The sequence below is a fragment of the Tachyglossus aculeatus genome, chromosome 1 (assembly GCF_015852505.1).
Source record: "Tachyglossus aculeatus isolate mTacAcu1 chromosome 1, mTacAcu1.pri, whole genome shotgun sequence".
Taxonomy (NCBI): Eukaryota; Metazoa; Chordata; class Mammalia; order Monotremata; family Tachyglossidae; genus Tachyglossus; species Tachyglossus aculeatus.
The window spans coordinates 2,756,230-2,772,252 of record NC_052066.1 but is presented as its reverse complement, the minus strand read 5'-3'; the positions used below and the strand labels follow the sequence as shown (position 1 = coordinate 2,772,252).

The 16,023-nt window shown below is 48.9% G+C and overlaps 1 protein-coding gene across 1 annotated transcript in view; it reads left to right on the top strand.

Annotated features, from left to right (window-relative positions):
* The first annotated feature begins 2,105 nt into the window (after window positions 1-2,105).
* Window positions 2,106-16,023, top strand: part of LOC119932809 (protein mono-ADP-ribosyltransferase PARP14-like) — a 126,488-nt gene continuing 112,570 nt past the window's right edge. Inside the window, exons 1-3 of the mRNA XM_038751964.1 lie at window positions 2,106-2,292; window positions 4,134-4,243; window positions 12,557-12,590. Of these exons, the coding sequence (XP_038607892.1) occupies window positions 2,106-2,292; window positions 4,134-4,243; window positions 12,557-12,590 (331 nt within the window). The remainder of the gene's footprint in view (window positions 2,293-4,133; window positions 4,244-12,556; window positions 12,591-16,023) is intronic.

Below are 16,023 nucleotides of genomic sequence, written 5' to 3'. Positions count from 1 at the left end.
TCAGAGAAGTGAAGTGACTTGCCCAAGGTCACACAGCGAGAAGCAGCGTGGCTCAGTGGAAAGAGCCCGGGCTTTGGAGTCAGAGGTCGTGGGTTCGAATCCCTACTCCACCACAAGTCTGCTGTGTGACCTCGGGCAAGTCACTTCACTTCTCTGAGCCTCAGTGACCTCATCTGGAAAAATGGGGATTAAGACTGTGAGCCCCCCGTGGGACAACTTGATCACATTGTATTCCCCGCAGCGCTTAGAACAGTGCTTTGCACGTAGTAAGCGCTTAACAAATGCCATCATTATTATGCGGTGGAGTCGGAATTCGAACCCATGACCTCTGACTCCAAAGCCCGGGCTCTCTCCACTGAGCACGCTCCTTCCCTTCCCCACAGCACCTGTATATATGTACATATGTTTGTACAGATTTATTACTCTATTTATGTATTTATTTTACTTGTACATATCTATTCTATTTATTTTATTTTGTTAATATGTTTGGTTTTGTTCTCTGTCTCCCCCTTCTAGCCTGTGAGCCCGCTGTCGGGTAGGGACCGTCTCCAGATGTTGCCAACTTGTACTTCCCAAGCGCTTAGCACAGTGCCCTGCACACAGTAAACGCTCAATAAATACGATTGATTGATTGATTGATTGGTTTTGTTGTCTGTCTCCCCCTTCTAGCCTGTGAGCCCACTGTTGGGTAGGGACCGTCTCTAGATGTTGCCAACTTGGACTTCCCAAGCGCTTAGTCCAGTGCTCTGCACACAGTAAGCGCTCAATAAATACGATTGATTGATTGATAGATTGGTTTTGTTCTCTGTCTCCCCCTTCTAAGCTGTGAGCCCGCTGTCGGGTAGGGACCGTCTCTAGTTGTTGCCGACTTGGACTTCCCAAGCGCTTAGTACAGTCCCTGCACACAGTAAGCGCTCAATAAAGACGATTGATTGATTGATTGATTGATTGGTTTTGTTGTCTGTCTCCCCCTTCTAGACTGTGAGCCCGCTGTTGAGTAGGGACTGTCTTTATATGTTGCTAACGTGGACTTCCCAAGCGCTTAGTACAGTGCTCTGCACACAGTAAGCGCTCAATAACTACGATTGATTGATTGATTGGTTTTGTTGTCTGTCTCCCCCTTCCAGCCTGTGAGCCCGCTGTCGGGTAGGGACCGTCTCTATATGCTGCCAACTTGGACTTCCCAAGCGCTTAGCACAGTGCCCTGCACACAGTAAGCGCTCAATAAATACGATTGATTGATTGATTGATTGGTTTTGTTGTCTGTCTCCCCCTTCTAGACTGTGAGCCCGCTGTTGAGTGGGGACTGTCTCTATATGTTGCCAACGTGGACTTCCCAAGCGCTTAGCACAGTGCCCTACACGCAGTAAGCGCTCAATAAATACGATTGATTGATTGATTGATTGGTTTTGTTCTCTGTCTCCCCCTTCTAGTCTGTGAGCCCGCTGTCGGGTAGGGACCGTCTCTACATGTTGCCAACTTGTACTTCCCAAGCGCTTAGCACAGTGCCCTGCACACAGTAAGCGCTCAATAAATACGATTGATTGATTGATTGGTTTTGTTCTCTGTCTCCCCCTTCTAGCCTGTGAGCCCGCTGTCGGGTAGGGACCGTCTCTTGATGTTGCCAACTTGGACTTCAAGCGCTCAATAAATTCGATTGATTGATTGATTGATTGGTTTTGTTTTCTGTCTCCCCCTTCTAGCCTGTGAGCCCGCTGTCGGGTAGGGACCGTCTCTAGATGTTGCCAACTTGGACTTCCCAAGCGCTTAGCACAGTGCCCTGCACACAGTAAGCGCTCAATAAATACGATTGATTGATTGATTGATTGCTTTTGTTGTCAGTCTCCCCCTTCTAGCCTGTGAGCCCGCTGTTGGGAAGGAACCGTCTCTCTATGTTGCCGACTTGGACTTCCCCAAGCGCTTAGTCCAGTGCCCTGCACGCAGTAAGCGCTCAATAAAGACGATTGATTGATTGATTCTTCTTATGTGGCGGAGGCGGGATTCGAACCCAGGACCCGTGGGGGTCCGGGATGGGGCGGGGCGGAGCTCCGAGGAAAGGAAACTGAAAGCGGGCCTCGGAGGGGAAGAGCCGGGGGGTGCGGGCCATGGAGCCGGCCGGTCCCTTCCCGCTGCTGGTGGAGGGTCCCTGGGGTCCCCAGCCCCCCAAAAAACTGCGCACCAAACTGCACCTCTACTTCCAGAGCGCCCGCAGGTCCGGGGGGGGCGAGTGTACCCTCCTCCTCCAGCCCGGGGACCCCCCGACCCTCCTGCTCCTCTTCGCCCACCACCACGGTAGGCCTGGGGCCTGGGGGAGGGAGGAAATCAATCAATCAATCAATCAGTCAATCGTATTTATTGAGCGCTTACTGTGTGCAGAGCACTGGAGTAAACGCTTGGAAAGTCCAAGTTGGCATCATACAGAGACGGTCCCTACCCAACAGTGGGCTCTAAAAGGGGGTCTGGGGGTGGGATCCCTGGGATGGGGAAGGTCCATCAGAGGGGTCACAGGGTTTCTAAGGTGGGAGAGGAGCTCCAGGATGGGAAGGGGTCCGTCGAGGGAGGAGGGGAGGGGCCCTAGGGTGAGGGAGGCGAGGTGTCTAAGATGGGGAGGGCCTGTCAGAGGGTTAAGGGGGTTTCTAAGGTGGGGAAGGGTCGCTAGGATGGAGAGGGGTCTGTAGGAGGGAGACGGGGAGGGTTCCTAGGATGAAGGAGGGGAGGTGGATTTGAGGGAGGGTCTGTTGGTGGGGTGGGGGGAGGGTCTCTAGGATGGGGAAGGTCCATCAGAGGGGTAAGAGGGTTTCTAAGGTGACGGGGGGTCTCTAGGATGGGGAGGGGTCCGTCCGAGGGAGGAGGGGAGGGCCCCAAGGGTGAGGGAGGGGAGGTGTCTAGGATGGGGAGGGCCTGTCGGAGGGGTAAGGGGGCTACTAAGGTGGGGAAGGGTCGCTAGGATGGGGAGGGGTCCGTCGGAGGGAGATGGGGAGGGTCTCTAGGATGAGGGAGGGGAGGTGGGTTGGGTGGGGAGAGGGTCTCTAGGATAGGGAAGGTCCATCAGAGGGGTAAGAGGGTTTCTAAGGTGGGAGAGGGGCTCCGGGATGGGGAGGGGTCCGTCGGTGGGAGGAGGGGAGGGGCCCTAGGGTGAGGGAGGGGAGGTGTCTAGGATGGGGAGGGCCTGTCGGAGGGGTAAGGGGGTTTCTAAGGTGGGAGAGGGGCTCCAGGATGGGGAGGGGTCCGTCGGTGGGAGGAGGGGACGGTTCCTAGGATGAGGGAGGGGAGGTGGGTTGGGGGGAGGGTCCCTAGGATGGGGTAGGGGGAGGGTCTCTAGGATGGGGGAGGGTCTGTCGGAGGGGTTTCTAAGGTGGGGAGGGTCGCTAGGATGGGGAGGGGTCCCTAGGATGAGGGAGGGGAGCTCCCTAGCATGGGGAGGGGGCCGTCGGAGGAAGAAGGGGCGGGTTCCTAGGATGAGGGAGGGGAGGTGGATTGGGGGGAGGGTGTGTCGGTGGGGGGGGGGGTTTCTAAGGTGGGGGTGGGTCTCCAGGATGGGGAGGGGTCTGTCGGGGGGAAGAGGGGAGGGTTCCTAGGATGAAGGAGGGGAGGGTCTCTAGGATGGGGGAGGGTCTGTCAGAGGGGTAAGGGGGTTTCTAAGGTGCAGAGGGTCTCTAGGATGGGGAGGGGTCTGTCGGAGGGAGGAGGGGTGGGCTCCTAAGATGAGGGAGGGGAGGTCGGTTGGGGTGAGTGAGGGTCTTTCGGGTCGGAGAATTCATTCATTCATTCATTCAATCAATCAGTCGTATTTATTGAGCGCTTACTGTGTGCAGAGCACTGGACTAAGCACTTGGGAAGTAGAAGTTGGCAACATATAAGGCCTGAAGCCGGGGGTCTTGGGGGGGGGGGGAATTGACAGGCCCTGGGGTGGGGGGCGAGGGAGGGGGTCTGAACCCCCCATTGGGGGGGGGCACCTTGGGGGCGGAGGGCGGGGGGCGTTTACTATTTCATTTCCTCACCCGTTGGGGCCCACCTGCCCCAGAGCACCGGCCCCCCAGGGCCCTGGACTGGCGAGCTCAGAGGGACCAAGGGTGGGGTCCCCCGGGAGCCCCCCGCCCCCGGAGCCCCCCAGCCTCAGTTTCCCCTGCCAGTGAGAAGCCGCGTGCTGCAGCAAGCCAAGCACGAGGCCCAGCTGCTGGACGCCGAGCCTGTCCGCTTCTCCGTCCGCCTGCCGGACCACCACGGCGAGACCCCCGCCCAGGTGAGGAGCCCAAGACCCTCCCCGCCTCGCTACTCTGAGCCCCCCACACGATTCAAGCGCTTAGTCCAGTGCTCTGCACACAGTAAGCGCTCAATAAATACGATTGATTGATTGATTGATTGATTCCCGCCCTCTTGGAGCATCCAGTCTACTGTGTGCAGGGCCCTGTACTGAGCGCAGGCCTAGCGTACATTGTAAGCTCCTTGAGGGCGGGGGTCTTGTCTACTCCCAGCGCCTAGAATCAATCAATCAATCGTATTTATTGAGCGCTTACTATATGCAGAGCACTGGACTAAGCGCTTGGGAAGTACAGTTGGCAACATGTAGAGACGGTCCCTACCCAACAGTGGGCTCACAGTCTAGAAGAACAGTGCTTTGCACATAGTAAGCACTTAATAAATGCCATTGTTATTATTATTATTATTATTAATCCCCATATTCCAGATGAAGTCACTGAGGCCCAGAGAAGTGAAGTGACTTGCCCAAAGTCACCCAGCTGACAAGTGGCGGAGCCAGGATTTGAACCCATGACCTCTGACTCCAAAGCCCGGGCTCTTTCTAGACTGTGAGCCCACTGTTGGATAGGGACCGTCTCTATATGTTGCCAACTTGTACTTCCCAAGCGCTTAGTACAGTGCTCTGCACACAGTAAGCGCTCAATAAATACGATTGATTGATTGATTGATTTCCGTTGTAGGGCTTTGAAAGCGGGGGAAAGAGTGATTGTCTGTGGGATTTGAGGAGGGAGGGCAGTCCAGGCCAGAGGCAGGATTCATTCAATCAATCAATCAATCAATCAATCAATCAATCAATCGTATTTATTGAGCACTTACTGTGTACAGACCACTGTACTAAGCGCTTGGGAAGTACAAGTTGGCAACATATAGAGACGGCCCCTACCCAACAGTGGGCTCACAGTCTAGAAGGGGGAGACAGAGGACAAAACCAAACATATTAACAAAAAATAAATCGTATTTATTGAGCGCTTACTGGGTGCAGAGCACTGTACTAAGCACTTGGGAAGTCCAAGTTGGCAACATCTAGAGACGGTCCCTACCCAACAGCGGGCTCACAGTCTAGAAGGGGAAGACAGACAACAAAACAAAACATATTAACAAAATAAGGATGTGGGCAAGTTGTCAGGGGCGAGAAAGACAAGATGGAGGCCCAGTGAGAAGGTTGGCATTTATTGAGCGCTTACTGGGTGCAGAGCACTGTACTAAGCACTTAGGAAGTCCAAGTTGGCAACATCTAGAGACGGTCCCTACCCAACAGTGGGCTCACAGTCTAGAAGAGGGAGACAGGCAACAAAACAAAAAATATTATTAACAGAATAAGGATGTGGGCAAGTTGTCAGGGGCGAGAGAGACAAGATGGAGGCCCAGTGAGAAGGTTGGCATTTATTGAGTGCTTACTGGGTGCAGAGCACTGTACTAAGCGCTTGGGAAGTCCAAGTTGGCAACATATAGAAACGGTCCCTACCCAACAGCGGGCTCACAGTCTAGAAGGGGGAGACAGGCAACAAAACAAAAAATATTATTAACAGAATAAGGATGTGGGCAAGTTGTCAGGGGCGAGAGAGACAAGATGGAGGTCTAGTGAGAAGGTTGGCATTTATTGAGCACTTACTGGATGCAGAGCACTGTACTAAGCGCTTGGGAAGTCCAAGGTTGCGACATAGAGAGATGGTCCCTACCCAACAGCGGGCTCACAGTCTAGAAGGGAGAGACAGGCAACAAAACAAAAAATATTAACAGAATAAGGATGTGGGCAAGTTGTCAGGGGCGAGAGAGACAAGATGGAGGCCCAGTGAGAAGGTTGGCATTTATTGAGTGCTTACTGGGTGCAGAGCACTGTACTAAGCGCTTGGGAAGTCCAAGTTGGCAACATATAGAGACGGTCCCTGCCCAACAGCGGGCTCACAGTCTAGAAGGGAGAGACAGGCAACAAAAAAAAACATATTAACAGAATAAGGATGTGGGCAAGTTGTCAGGGGCGAGAGAGACAAGATGGAGGCCCAGTGAGAAGGTTGGCATTAGACGAGGAAAGTGCCCAGGCTGGGTTGTAGGAGAGTAGTGAGATGAGGTACTTCCCAAGCGCTTAGTACAGTGCTCTGCACCCAGTAAGCGCTCAATAAATACTATTGAATGAATGAGGTAGGAGGGGGCAAGCTGACGCACAGCGTTAAATAATAATAATAATAATAATAATAATAATAATAATGGCATTTACTAAGCGCTTACTATATGCAAAGCACTGTTCTAAGCGCCGGGGAGGTTACAAGGTGATCAGGTTGTCCCACGGGGGGCTCACAGTCTTCATCCCCATTTTCCAGATGAGGGAACTGAGGCCCAGAGAAGTGAAGTGACTTGCCCAAAGTCCCACAGCTGACAAGTGGTGGAGCCGGGATTTGAACCCATGACCTCTGACTCCAAAGCCCGGGCTCTTTCCACTGAGCCACCCTGCTTCTTTTAAAGCCAATAGTGATGAGTTATCATTATTATTATTATTCTCTGGGCCTCAGTTCCCTCATCTGTAAAATGGGGATGAAGACTGTGAGCCCCATGTGGGACAACCTGATCACCTTGTATCCCCCCAGCGCTTAGAACAGTGCTTTGCACATAGTAAGCGCTTAACAAATGCCATCATCATTATTATTATTATGAGTTTTTGTTTGATGCAGAGGGAGGTGGACGACCACTGGAGTTTTTTGAGGAGGGGGGTGAAATGACCTGACCGTTTTTGTAGAAAAATAATAATAATAATGGTGTTTGTTCAGCTCTTACTATGTGCAAAGCACCGTTCTAAGCGCTGGGGACGGTACAAGAGAGAAGCAGCGTGGCTCAGTGGGAAGAGCCCGGGCTTGGGAGTCAGAGGTCATGGGTTCGAATCCCAGCTCTGACACTTGTCAGCTGTGTGACCTTGGGCAAGCCACTTCACTTCTCTGGGCCTCAGTTACCACATCTGTAAAATGGGGATTAAGATTGTGAACCCCACATGGGACAATCTGATCACTTTGTAACCTCCCCAGCGCTTAGAGCAGTGCTCGGCTTGTAGTAAGCGCTTATCATATAGTATCATCATCATCATTCATTCATTCATTCAAGTCATTCAATCGTATTTATTACACGCTTACTGTGTGCAGAGCACTGTAGTAAGCGCTTGGGAAATCCAAGTTGGCAACATCTAGAGACGGTCCCTACCCAACAGCGGGCTCACAGTCTAGAGGGGGGAGACAGACAACAAAAGAAAACATATTAACAAAATAAAATAAATAGAATAAATATGTACAAATAAAATAGAGTAATAAATATGTGCAAACATATATGCACATATACAGGTATATTTGTATCATCATACAAGGTGATCAGGTTGTCCCACGTGGGGCTCACAGTCTTAGTCCCCATTTTACAGATGAGGTAACTGAGGCCCAGAGAAGTGAAGTGACTTGCCCAAAGTCACACAGCTGACAAGCAGCAGAGCCAGGATTATAACCCATGACCTCTGACTCCCAAGCCCGGGTTCTTCATTCATTCAATCGTATTTATTGAGCACTTACTGTTTGCAGAGCACTGTACTAAGCGCTTAGGAAGTACAAGTTGGCAACATATAGAGACGGTCCCTACCCAACAGTGGGCTCACAGTCTGAGCCTCAGTTCCCTCATCTGTAAAATGGGGACTAAGATTGTGAGCTCCCCGTGGGACAACCTGATCACCTTGTATACCCCCTGCGCTTAGAACAGTGCTTTGCACATAGTAAGCGCTTAATAAATACCATTATTATTATTATTATTATTATTATGCGGGCAGCAGAGTGAAGTCTGGACTGGAGTAGGGAGAGACGGGAGGCAGGGAGGCATTCATTCATTCATCCCAACTGCCGCATGTCTGCTGTGTGACCTTGGGCAAGTCACATAACTTCTCTGAGCCTCAGTTACCTCATCTGTAAAATGGGGATTAAGACTGTGAGCCCCCTGTGGGACAACCTGATCACCTTGTAACCTCCCCAGCGCTTAGAACAGTGCTTTGCACATAGTAAGCGCTTAACAAATGCCATTATTATTATTATTATTGCCAGTCGTATTTATTGAGCACTTACTGTGTGCAGAGCACTGTACTAAGCGCTTGGGAAGTCCAAGTAGGCAACATATAGAGACAGTTCCTATTCATTCATTCATTCAATCGTATTCATTGAACGTTTACTGTGTGCAGAGCACTGTACTAAGCCCTTGGGAAGTCCAAGTTGGCAACATATAGAGACAGTCCCTACCCAACAGCGGGCTCACAGTCTAGAAGGGGGAGACAGACAACAAAATAAAACATATTAACAAAATAAAATTGTACCTATCTATAATTCTATTTATTTATAACGATGCTACCGATGCCTGCTTACTTCTTCCGATGTGCGCCTCCCCCCTTGGAGACTGTGAGCCCACTGCGGGCGGGGATTGCCTCTCTTTGTTGCTGAATTTTACTTCCCAAGCGCTCAGTACAGCGCTCTGCCCACAGTAAGCGCTCAATAAATACGATTGATTGAATCAATATAAATACATAAAATGGTAGATGTATACATAAGGGCTGTGGGGCGGGGAGGGTTGCCAACTTGTACTTCCCAAGCGCTTAGTACAGTGCTCTGCACACAGTAAGTGCTCAATAAATATGATTGATTGATGGGGGGGGGGAGAGTGAAGGGAGCAAGTCAAAGTGACGCAGAAAGGAGTGGGAGATGAGGAAATGTGGGGCTTAGTCAGGGAAGGCTTCTTGGAGGAGAGGGTCATTCAGTAAGGCTTTGAAAGGGTGGAGAGGAATTGTTTGGGGGATTTGAGGAGGGAGAGCGGTCCATCATCATCAATTCATCATCAATCGTATTTATTGAGCGCTTACTATGCGCAGAGCACTGTACTAAGCGCTTGGGAAGTACAAATTGGCAACATCTAGAGACAGTCCCTATCAATTGTATTTATTGAGCGCTTACTGTCAGTCCAGGCCGGAGGCAGGACGTGGGCCAGGGGTTGGCGGTGAGACGGATGAGAAGCAGCGTGGCTCAGTGGAAAATCAATCAATCAATTGTATTTATTGAGCGCTTACTGTGTGCAGAGTACTGTACTGAGCGCTTGGGAAGTCCAAGTTGGCAACATCTAGAGACGGTCCCTACCCAACAGTGGGCTCACAGTCTAGAAGGGGGAGACGGAGAACAAAACCAAATGTACTGACAAAATAAAATAAATAGAGTAGATATGTACAAGGTAAATAAATAAATAAATAGAGTAATACATATGTAGAAACATATATATAGATATATCTATATAGATCTATAGATCTGGATATAGATCTATAGATCTCGATATAGATCTATACATCTAGATAGATAGATAGATATAGATAGATAGATAAATAGAGTAATAAATATGTAGAAACATATATATAGATATATCTATATAGATCTATAGATATAGATCTATAGATATAGATAGATAGATAGATGGATAGATAGATATGGATAGATAGATGATAGATAGATAGATAGATATAGATAGATAGATAGAGTAATAAATATGTAGAAACATATATATAGATATATCTATATAGATCTATAGATATAGATCTATATAGATAGATAGATATAGATAGATAGATAGATAGATAGATAGAGATAGAGTAATAAATATGTAGAAACATATATATAGATATATCTATATAGATCTATAGATCTGGACATAGATCTATAGATCTGGATATAGATCTATAGATCTAGATAGATAGATAGATAGATAGATAGATATAGATAGATAGATAAATAGAGTAATAAATATGTAGAAACATATATATAGATATATCTATATAGATCTATAGATATAGATCTATAGATATAGATAGATAGATAGATAGATAGATAGATAGATAGATAGATAGATATGGATAGATAGATATAGATAGATGATAGATAGATAGATATAGATAGATAGATAGATAGAGTAATAAATATGTAGAAACATATATATAGATATATCTATATAGATCTATAGATATAGATCTATATAGATAGATAGATATAGATAGATAGATAGATAGATAGATAGATAGATAGATAGATAGATAGATAGAGATAGATAAATAGAGTAATAAATATGTAGAAACATATATATAGATATATCTATATAGATCTATACATATAGATCTATAGATCTAGATCTAGATAGATAGATAGATATGGATTGATAGATATAGATAGATAGATAGATAGATAGATAGATAGATAGATAGATAGATAGATAGATAGATATAGATAGATAGATAGATAGATACAGGTGCTGTGGGGAAGAGCCCGGGCTTTGGTGTCAGAGGTCATGGGTTCAAATCCCGGCTCCGCCAATTCATTCACTCATTCAATTGTATTCCTTGAGCGCTTACTGTGTGCAGAGCACTGGACTAAGCGCTTGGGAAGTACAAATTGGCAACAGATAGAGACGGTCCCTACCCAACAACAGGCTCACAGTCTAGAAGCGGGGGAGACAGACGACAAAACAAAAGCAGTAGACAGGCGTCAATACCATCAAAATAGATAAATCCATTCATTTGTTCAATCATATTTATTGAGTGCTTATTGTGTGCAGAGCAGTGTACTAAGCGCTTGGGAAGTATAAGTCGGCAACAGATAGAGACGGTCCCTACCCAACGACGGGCTCACAGTCTAGAAGCAGGGAGACAGACAAAAAAGGGAGCAGGCAGGCGTCAATACCATCAAAATAGATAAATTCATTCAATCGTATTTATTGGGTGCCGGTCCCCGCCACTTCAAATCAAATCAATCGTATTTATTGAGCGCTTACTGTGTGCAGAGCACTGTACTAAGCGCTTGGGAAGTACAAGTTGGCAACATATAGAGACAGTCCCTACCCAACAGTGGGCTCACAGTCTAAAAGACTTGTCTGCTGTGTGACCCTGGGTAAGTCATTTTACTTCTCCGTGCCTCGGTTCCCTCGTCTGCAAAATGACGATTAACGGTGTGAGCCCCACGTTGGACAGGGACTGCGTCCAACCCGATTTGCTTGTATCCACCCCGGCGCTTAGTACAGTGCCAGGCGCACATAGTATGTGCTTAACAAATAGCACAATTCTTCTTCTTACCAGACTGTAAGGGGGAAGGCCAGTTGGCTTGGCGATCCCTTTTAAGAGGCGCTTAGTGCAGCGCGCCGCACACAGTAAGCACTCAAATACGATTGAATGAATGAATGAATGAATGAATGAATGAATGAATGAGAGCGCTTTCATTTCTTCGACTCTATAAATGAAAAGAACACTTACTCGGTGTCAGCTGTGTGACTTTGGGCAAATCACTTCACTTCTCTGGGCCTCAGTTACCTCATCTGTAAAATAGGGATTAAGACTGTGAGCCTGGAACAACCTGATCACCTTGTAACCTCCCCAGCGCTTAGAACAGTGCTTTGCACATAGTAAGCGCTTAATAAATGCCATTATTATTATTATTATGGAGGCCCACTGGGATGGAGAGGGACCGAAGGGAGGAGCGGGCCAGGTGATGGAGAGCTCTGAAGCCAATAGTGAGAAGTTTTACTTCCCAAACGCTTAGTACAGTGCTCTACACACAGTAAGCGCTCAATAAATATGATTGAATGAATGAATGATACAGAGGTTGGCAGGCAGCCACTGGAGATTTTTGAGGAAGAGGAAGAGAAGCAGCGTGGCTCAGTGGAAAAGAGCCCGGACTTTGGAGTCAGAAGTCATGGGTTCAAATCCAGTTGTCAGCTGTGTGACTTTGGGCAAGTCATTTTAACTTCCCTGGGCCTCAGTTCCCTCGTCTGTAAAATGGGGATATAATAATAATAATGGACAATGGCATTTATTCAACCCTTACTATGTGCAAAGCACTGTTCAGGTTACAAGGCGATCAGGTTGTCCCACGGGGGGCTCACAGTCTTCATCCCCATTTTACAGATGAGGGAACTGAGGCACAGAGAAGTGAAGTGACTTGCCCAAAGTCACCCAGCTGACAATTGTCAGAGCAAGGTTTTGAACCCGTGACCTCTGACTCCAAAGCCCATGTTCTTTCCACTGAGCCGCACTGCTTTTCTGCGACTGTGGGATGAAGGCTGTGAGCCCCCCGTGGGACAACCTGATCACCTTGTAACCTCCTCTGCACTTAGAACAGTGCTTTGCACATAGTAAGCGCTTAATAAATGCCATCATTATTATTATTGTTGTTATTACCTACCCCAGTACTTGGCACAGTGCTTGGCACAGAGTTCGAGCCAAACAAACAACAAAATCATCGTTGCCCTTGGTCTTTTTCAGGAAACCGAGCCTGATGTTGCGACCCCGAATCCAGGTAAAGACCCTAAGATCCCCCCTCTGCCATGTCTGTTTGTTGTTTTATTGCACTCTCCCAAGCGCTTAGTCTACTGCTCTGCACACAGGAAGCGCTCAATAAATATGTTTGAATGAGTTGAATGAATGAATGATGGGTGGGCTGCCTCGGTTCCCCGTGGCCGAGGACCTGGGGTGGGTGAGCTGTTCCCTGGGTTGGGGGGTTGTCTCCCCCATTTTTTTTTTTATTAGTATCTGGTAAGCGCTTACCATGTTCCAGGCACTGTACTAAGCGCTGGGGTGGATAAAAGCCAATCAGGTTGGACACAGTCCCTGTCCCAGGTGGGGCTTGCAGTCTCATTCCCCATTTTACAGAAGAGGGAGGAAAATGGAGGAGAGAAGGTGAAGGGAGGGAAGATGGAGAGGGAGGAGGGAAGATGGAGGAGGGAAAATAGAGGAGGAGGAGGGAAGATGGAGGTGGGAGGGAGGAAGGTGGAGGAGGGTGGTGGGAAGGTGGAGGAGGGAGGAAGGATAATGGAGGACTCTGAGCCCATTGTTGGGTAGGGACCGTATCTATATGTTGCCAATTTGTACTTCCCAAGCGCTTAGTACAGTGCTCTGCAGTCAGTAAGTGCTCAATAAATACGATTGAATGAATGAATGAGGAGGGAGGAGGGAAGATGGCTGAGGAAAGAGGGAAGAGGGAGGAAGGAGGAAGCAAGATGGAGGAGGGAGGGGGAAGTTGGCTGAGGAAAGAGATAAGATGGAGGAAAGAGGAGGGAAGATGGCTGAGGGAGGAGGGAAGATGGAGGAAGGAGGAAGAAGGGTGGAGGAGGGAGGGGAAGGTGGCTGAGGGAGGAGGGAAGATGGAGGGGAGAGGAGGGAAGATGGAGGAGGGAAGAGGGATGATAGAGGAAGGAGGAGGGAAGGTGGCTGAGGGAGGAGGAAAGATGAAGGAGGGAGGAAGGAAAGTGGAAGAGGGAGGAGGAATGTGGCTGAGGGAGGATGGAAGAGGGAGGAAAGGAGGGAAGATGGCTGAGGGAGGAGGAAAGATGGAGGAGGGAGGAAGAAAGATGGAGGGGGGAGGGAAAGGTGGCTGAGGGAGGAAGGAAGAGGGAGGAGGGAAGATGGTTGAGGGAGGAGGGAAGATGGAGGAGGGAGGAGGGAAGGTGGAGGAGGGAAGAAGAAAGATGGAAGAGGGAGGGGGGAGGTGGCTGAGGGAGGAGGGAGGAGAGAGGAGGGAAGATGGCTGAGGGAGGAGGAAAGGTGGAGGAGGGAGGAAGAAAGATGGAGGGGGAGGGGAAGGTGGCTGAGGGAGGAAGATGGAGGAGGGAAGATGGTTGAGGGAGGAGGGAAGATGGTTGATGGGGAGGGAAGATGGAAGAGGGAGGGGGAAGGCGGCTGAGGGAGGATGGAAGATGGAGGAGGGAGGAGGGAAGGTGGAGGAGGGAGGAAGGAAGATGGCTGAGGGAGGAGGGAAGATGGAGGAGGGAGGAAGAAAGATGGAAGAGGGAGGGGGAAGGTGGCTGAGGGAGGATGGAAGATGGAGAAGGGAGGAGGGAAGATGGAGGAGGGAGGAGGGAAGATGGCTGAGGGAGGAGGGAAGATGGAGGAGGGAAGATGGAGGAGGGAGAAGGGAAGATGGAGGAGGGAAGAAGAAACATGGAAGAGGGAGGGGGAAGGTGGCTGAGGGAGGAAGGAAGATGGAGGAGGGAGGAGGGAAAATGGAGGAGGGAGGAGGGAAGGTGGCTGAGGGAGGAGGAAAGATGAAGGAGGGAGAAAGCAAGGTGGAGAAGGGAGGAAGGAAGATAGAGGAAGGAGGAGGGAGGGGGAGCAGAGCTGGAAACCACAGCGCTTTCGTCCGTATCTTTAAATGAAATATTATCAATTATTTATTTTTATCAGCGTTGCTCTCCCACTCTAGATTGGAAGCTCGCTATGGGCAGAAAATGTGTCTGCCAACTCTGTTGTGTTGTCCTCTCCCAGTCATTCAATCGTATTTATTGAGCGCTTACTGTGTGCAGAGCACTGTACTGCGCTCAGTACAGTGCTCTGCACGTAGTAAGCGCCCAATCGATAGCACTGGTTGATGGATTGGGGCCCTCCCCACCCCCCAGCTGCACAGCCCTTATGTCCAGAGCCCCAATTTATTGATTTCTGTTCATGTCTGTCTCCCCTTCTAGACTGTCAGCCCCTCGTGGGCAGGGAATTTGTCCGTTTATTGTTCCATTGTCATCATCAATCGTATTTATTGAGCGCTTACTATGTGCAGAGCACTGTACTAAGCGCTTAGTCCTCCCCCAAGCGCTTAGTTCAGTGCTCTGCACACAGTAAGCACTCGGTAAATACGATCGACTGACTTGAATGAATGAATGAATGAATGACCTGTGTTCTAATTCCGGCTCCGACATTGCTGTGTGTGTGACCTTGGTGAAGTCATTTCCCCTCTCTGGGCCTCAGTTCCCTCATCTGTAAAATGGGGGTGAAGACTGTGAGCTCACATGTGGGACCGGGACAGGGTCCAACCTGATAATAATAATAATGATGGCATTTATTAAGCCCTTACTATGTGCAAAGCACTGTTCTAAGCGCTGGGGCGGTAACAAGGTGATGAGGTAGTCCCACGGGGGGCTCACAGTCTTCACCCCCATTTTCCAGATGAGATAACTGAGGCCCAGAGAAGTGAAGCGACTTGCCCACAGTCGACAAGTGGCGGAGCCGGGATTTGAACCCATGACCTCGGACTCCAAAGCCCGGGCTCCTTCCACTGAGCCACGCTGCTTCTTTAATTAACCTCATTAGCTTGCACCTATCCCAGTGCTTAGTACAGTGCTTGGCACAGGAAGCGCTTAATAAATACCATTCATTCATTCAATCGTATTTATTGAGCGCTTACTGTGTGCAGAGCACTGTACTAAGCGCTTGGGAAGTCCAAGTTGGCAACATATAGAGACGGTCCCTACCCAACAGTGGGCTCACAGACTAAAAGACTGTGAATACCATAGTATTCACAAAATATTACAGAATTCACAGAATACCATAGTATTTTATTCTCCCAAGGCTTAGCACAGTGCTCTGCACATAGTAAGCGCTCAATAGATACCATCGATTAATTGATCGATATACTGTTCTGCCCATAGTTTAGTGCTCGGCAATATGGTATAGTAGATAGAGCAGCAGCCTAGGAGTCAGAAGGTCCAAGTTGGCAACATATAGAGATGGTCCCTACCCTACATTAATTTCATTCATTCAATCGTATTTATTGAGCGCTTCCTGTGTGCAGAGCACTGTACTAAGCGCTTGGGAAGTACAAGTTGGCAGTGCCTGGCACGTCGTAATAAGTGTTTAACAGATACTGCCCCCTCCTTCCTCTCCCCCTCCTCCCCCTCTCCATCCCCTCCGTTTTACCTCCTTCCCTTCCCCACAGCATCTGTATATTAATTAATTAATAATGG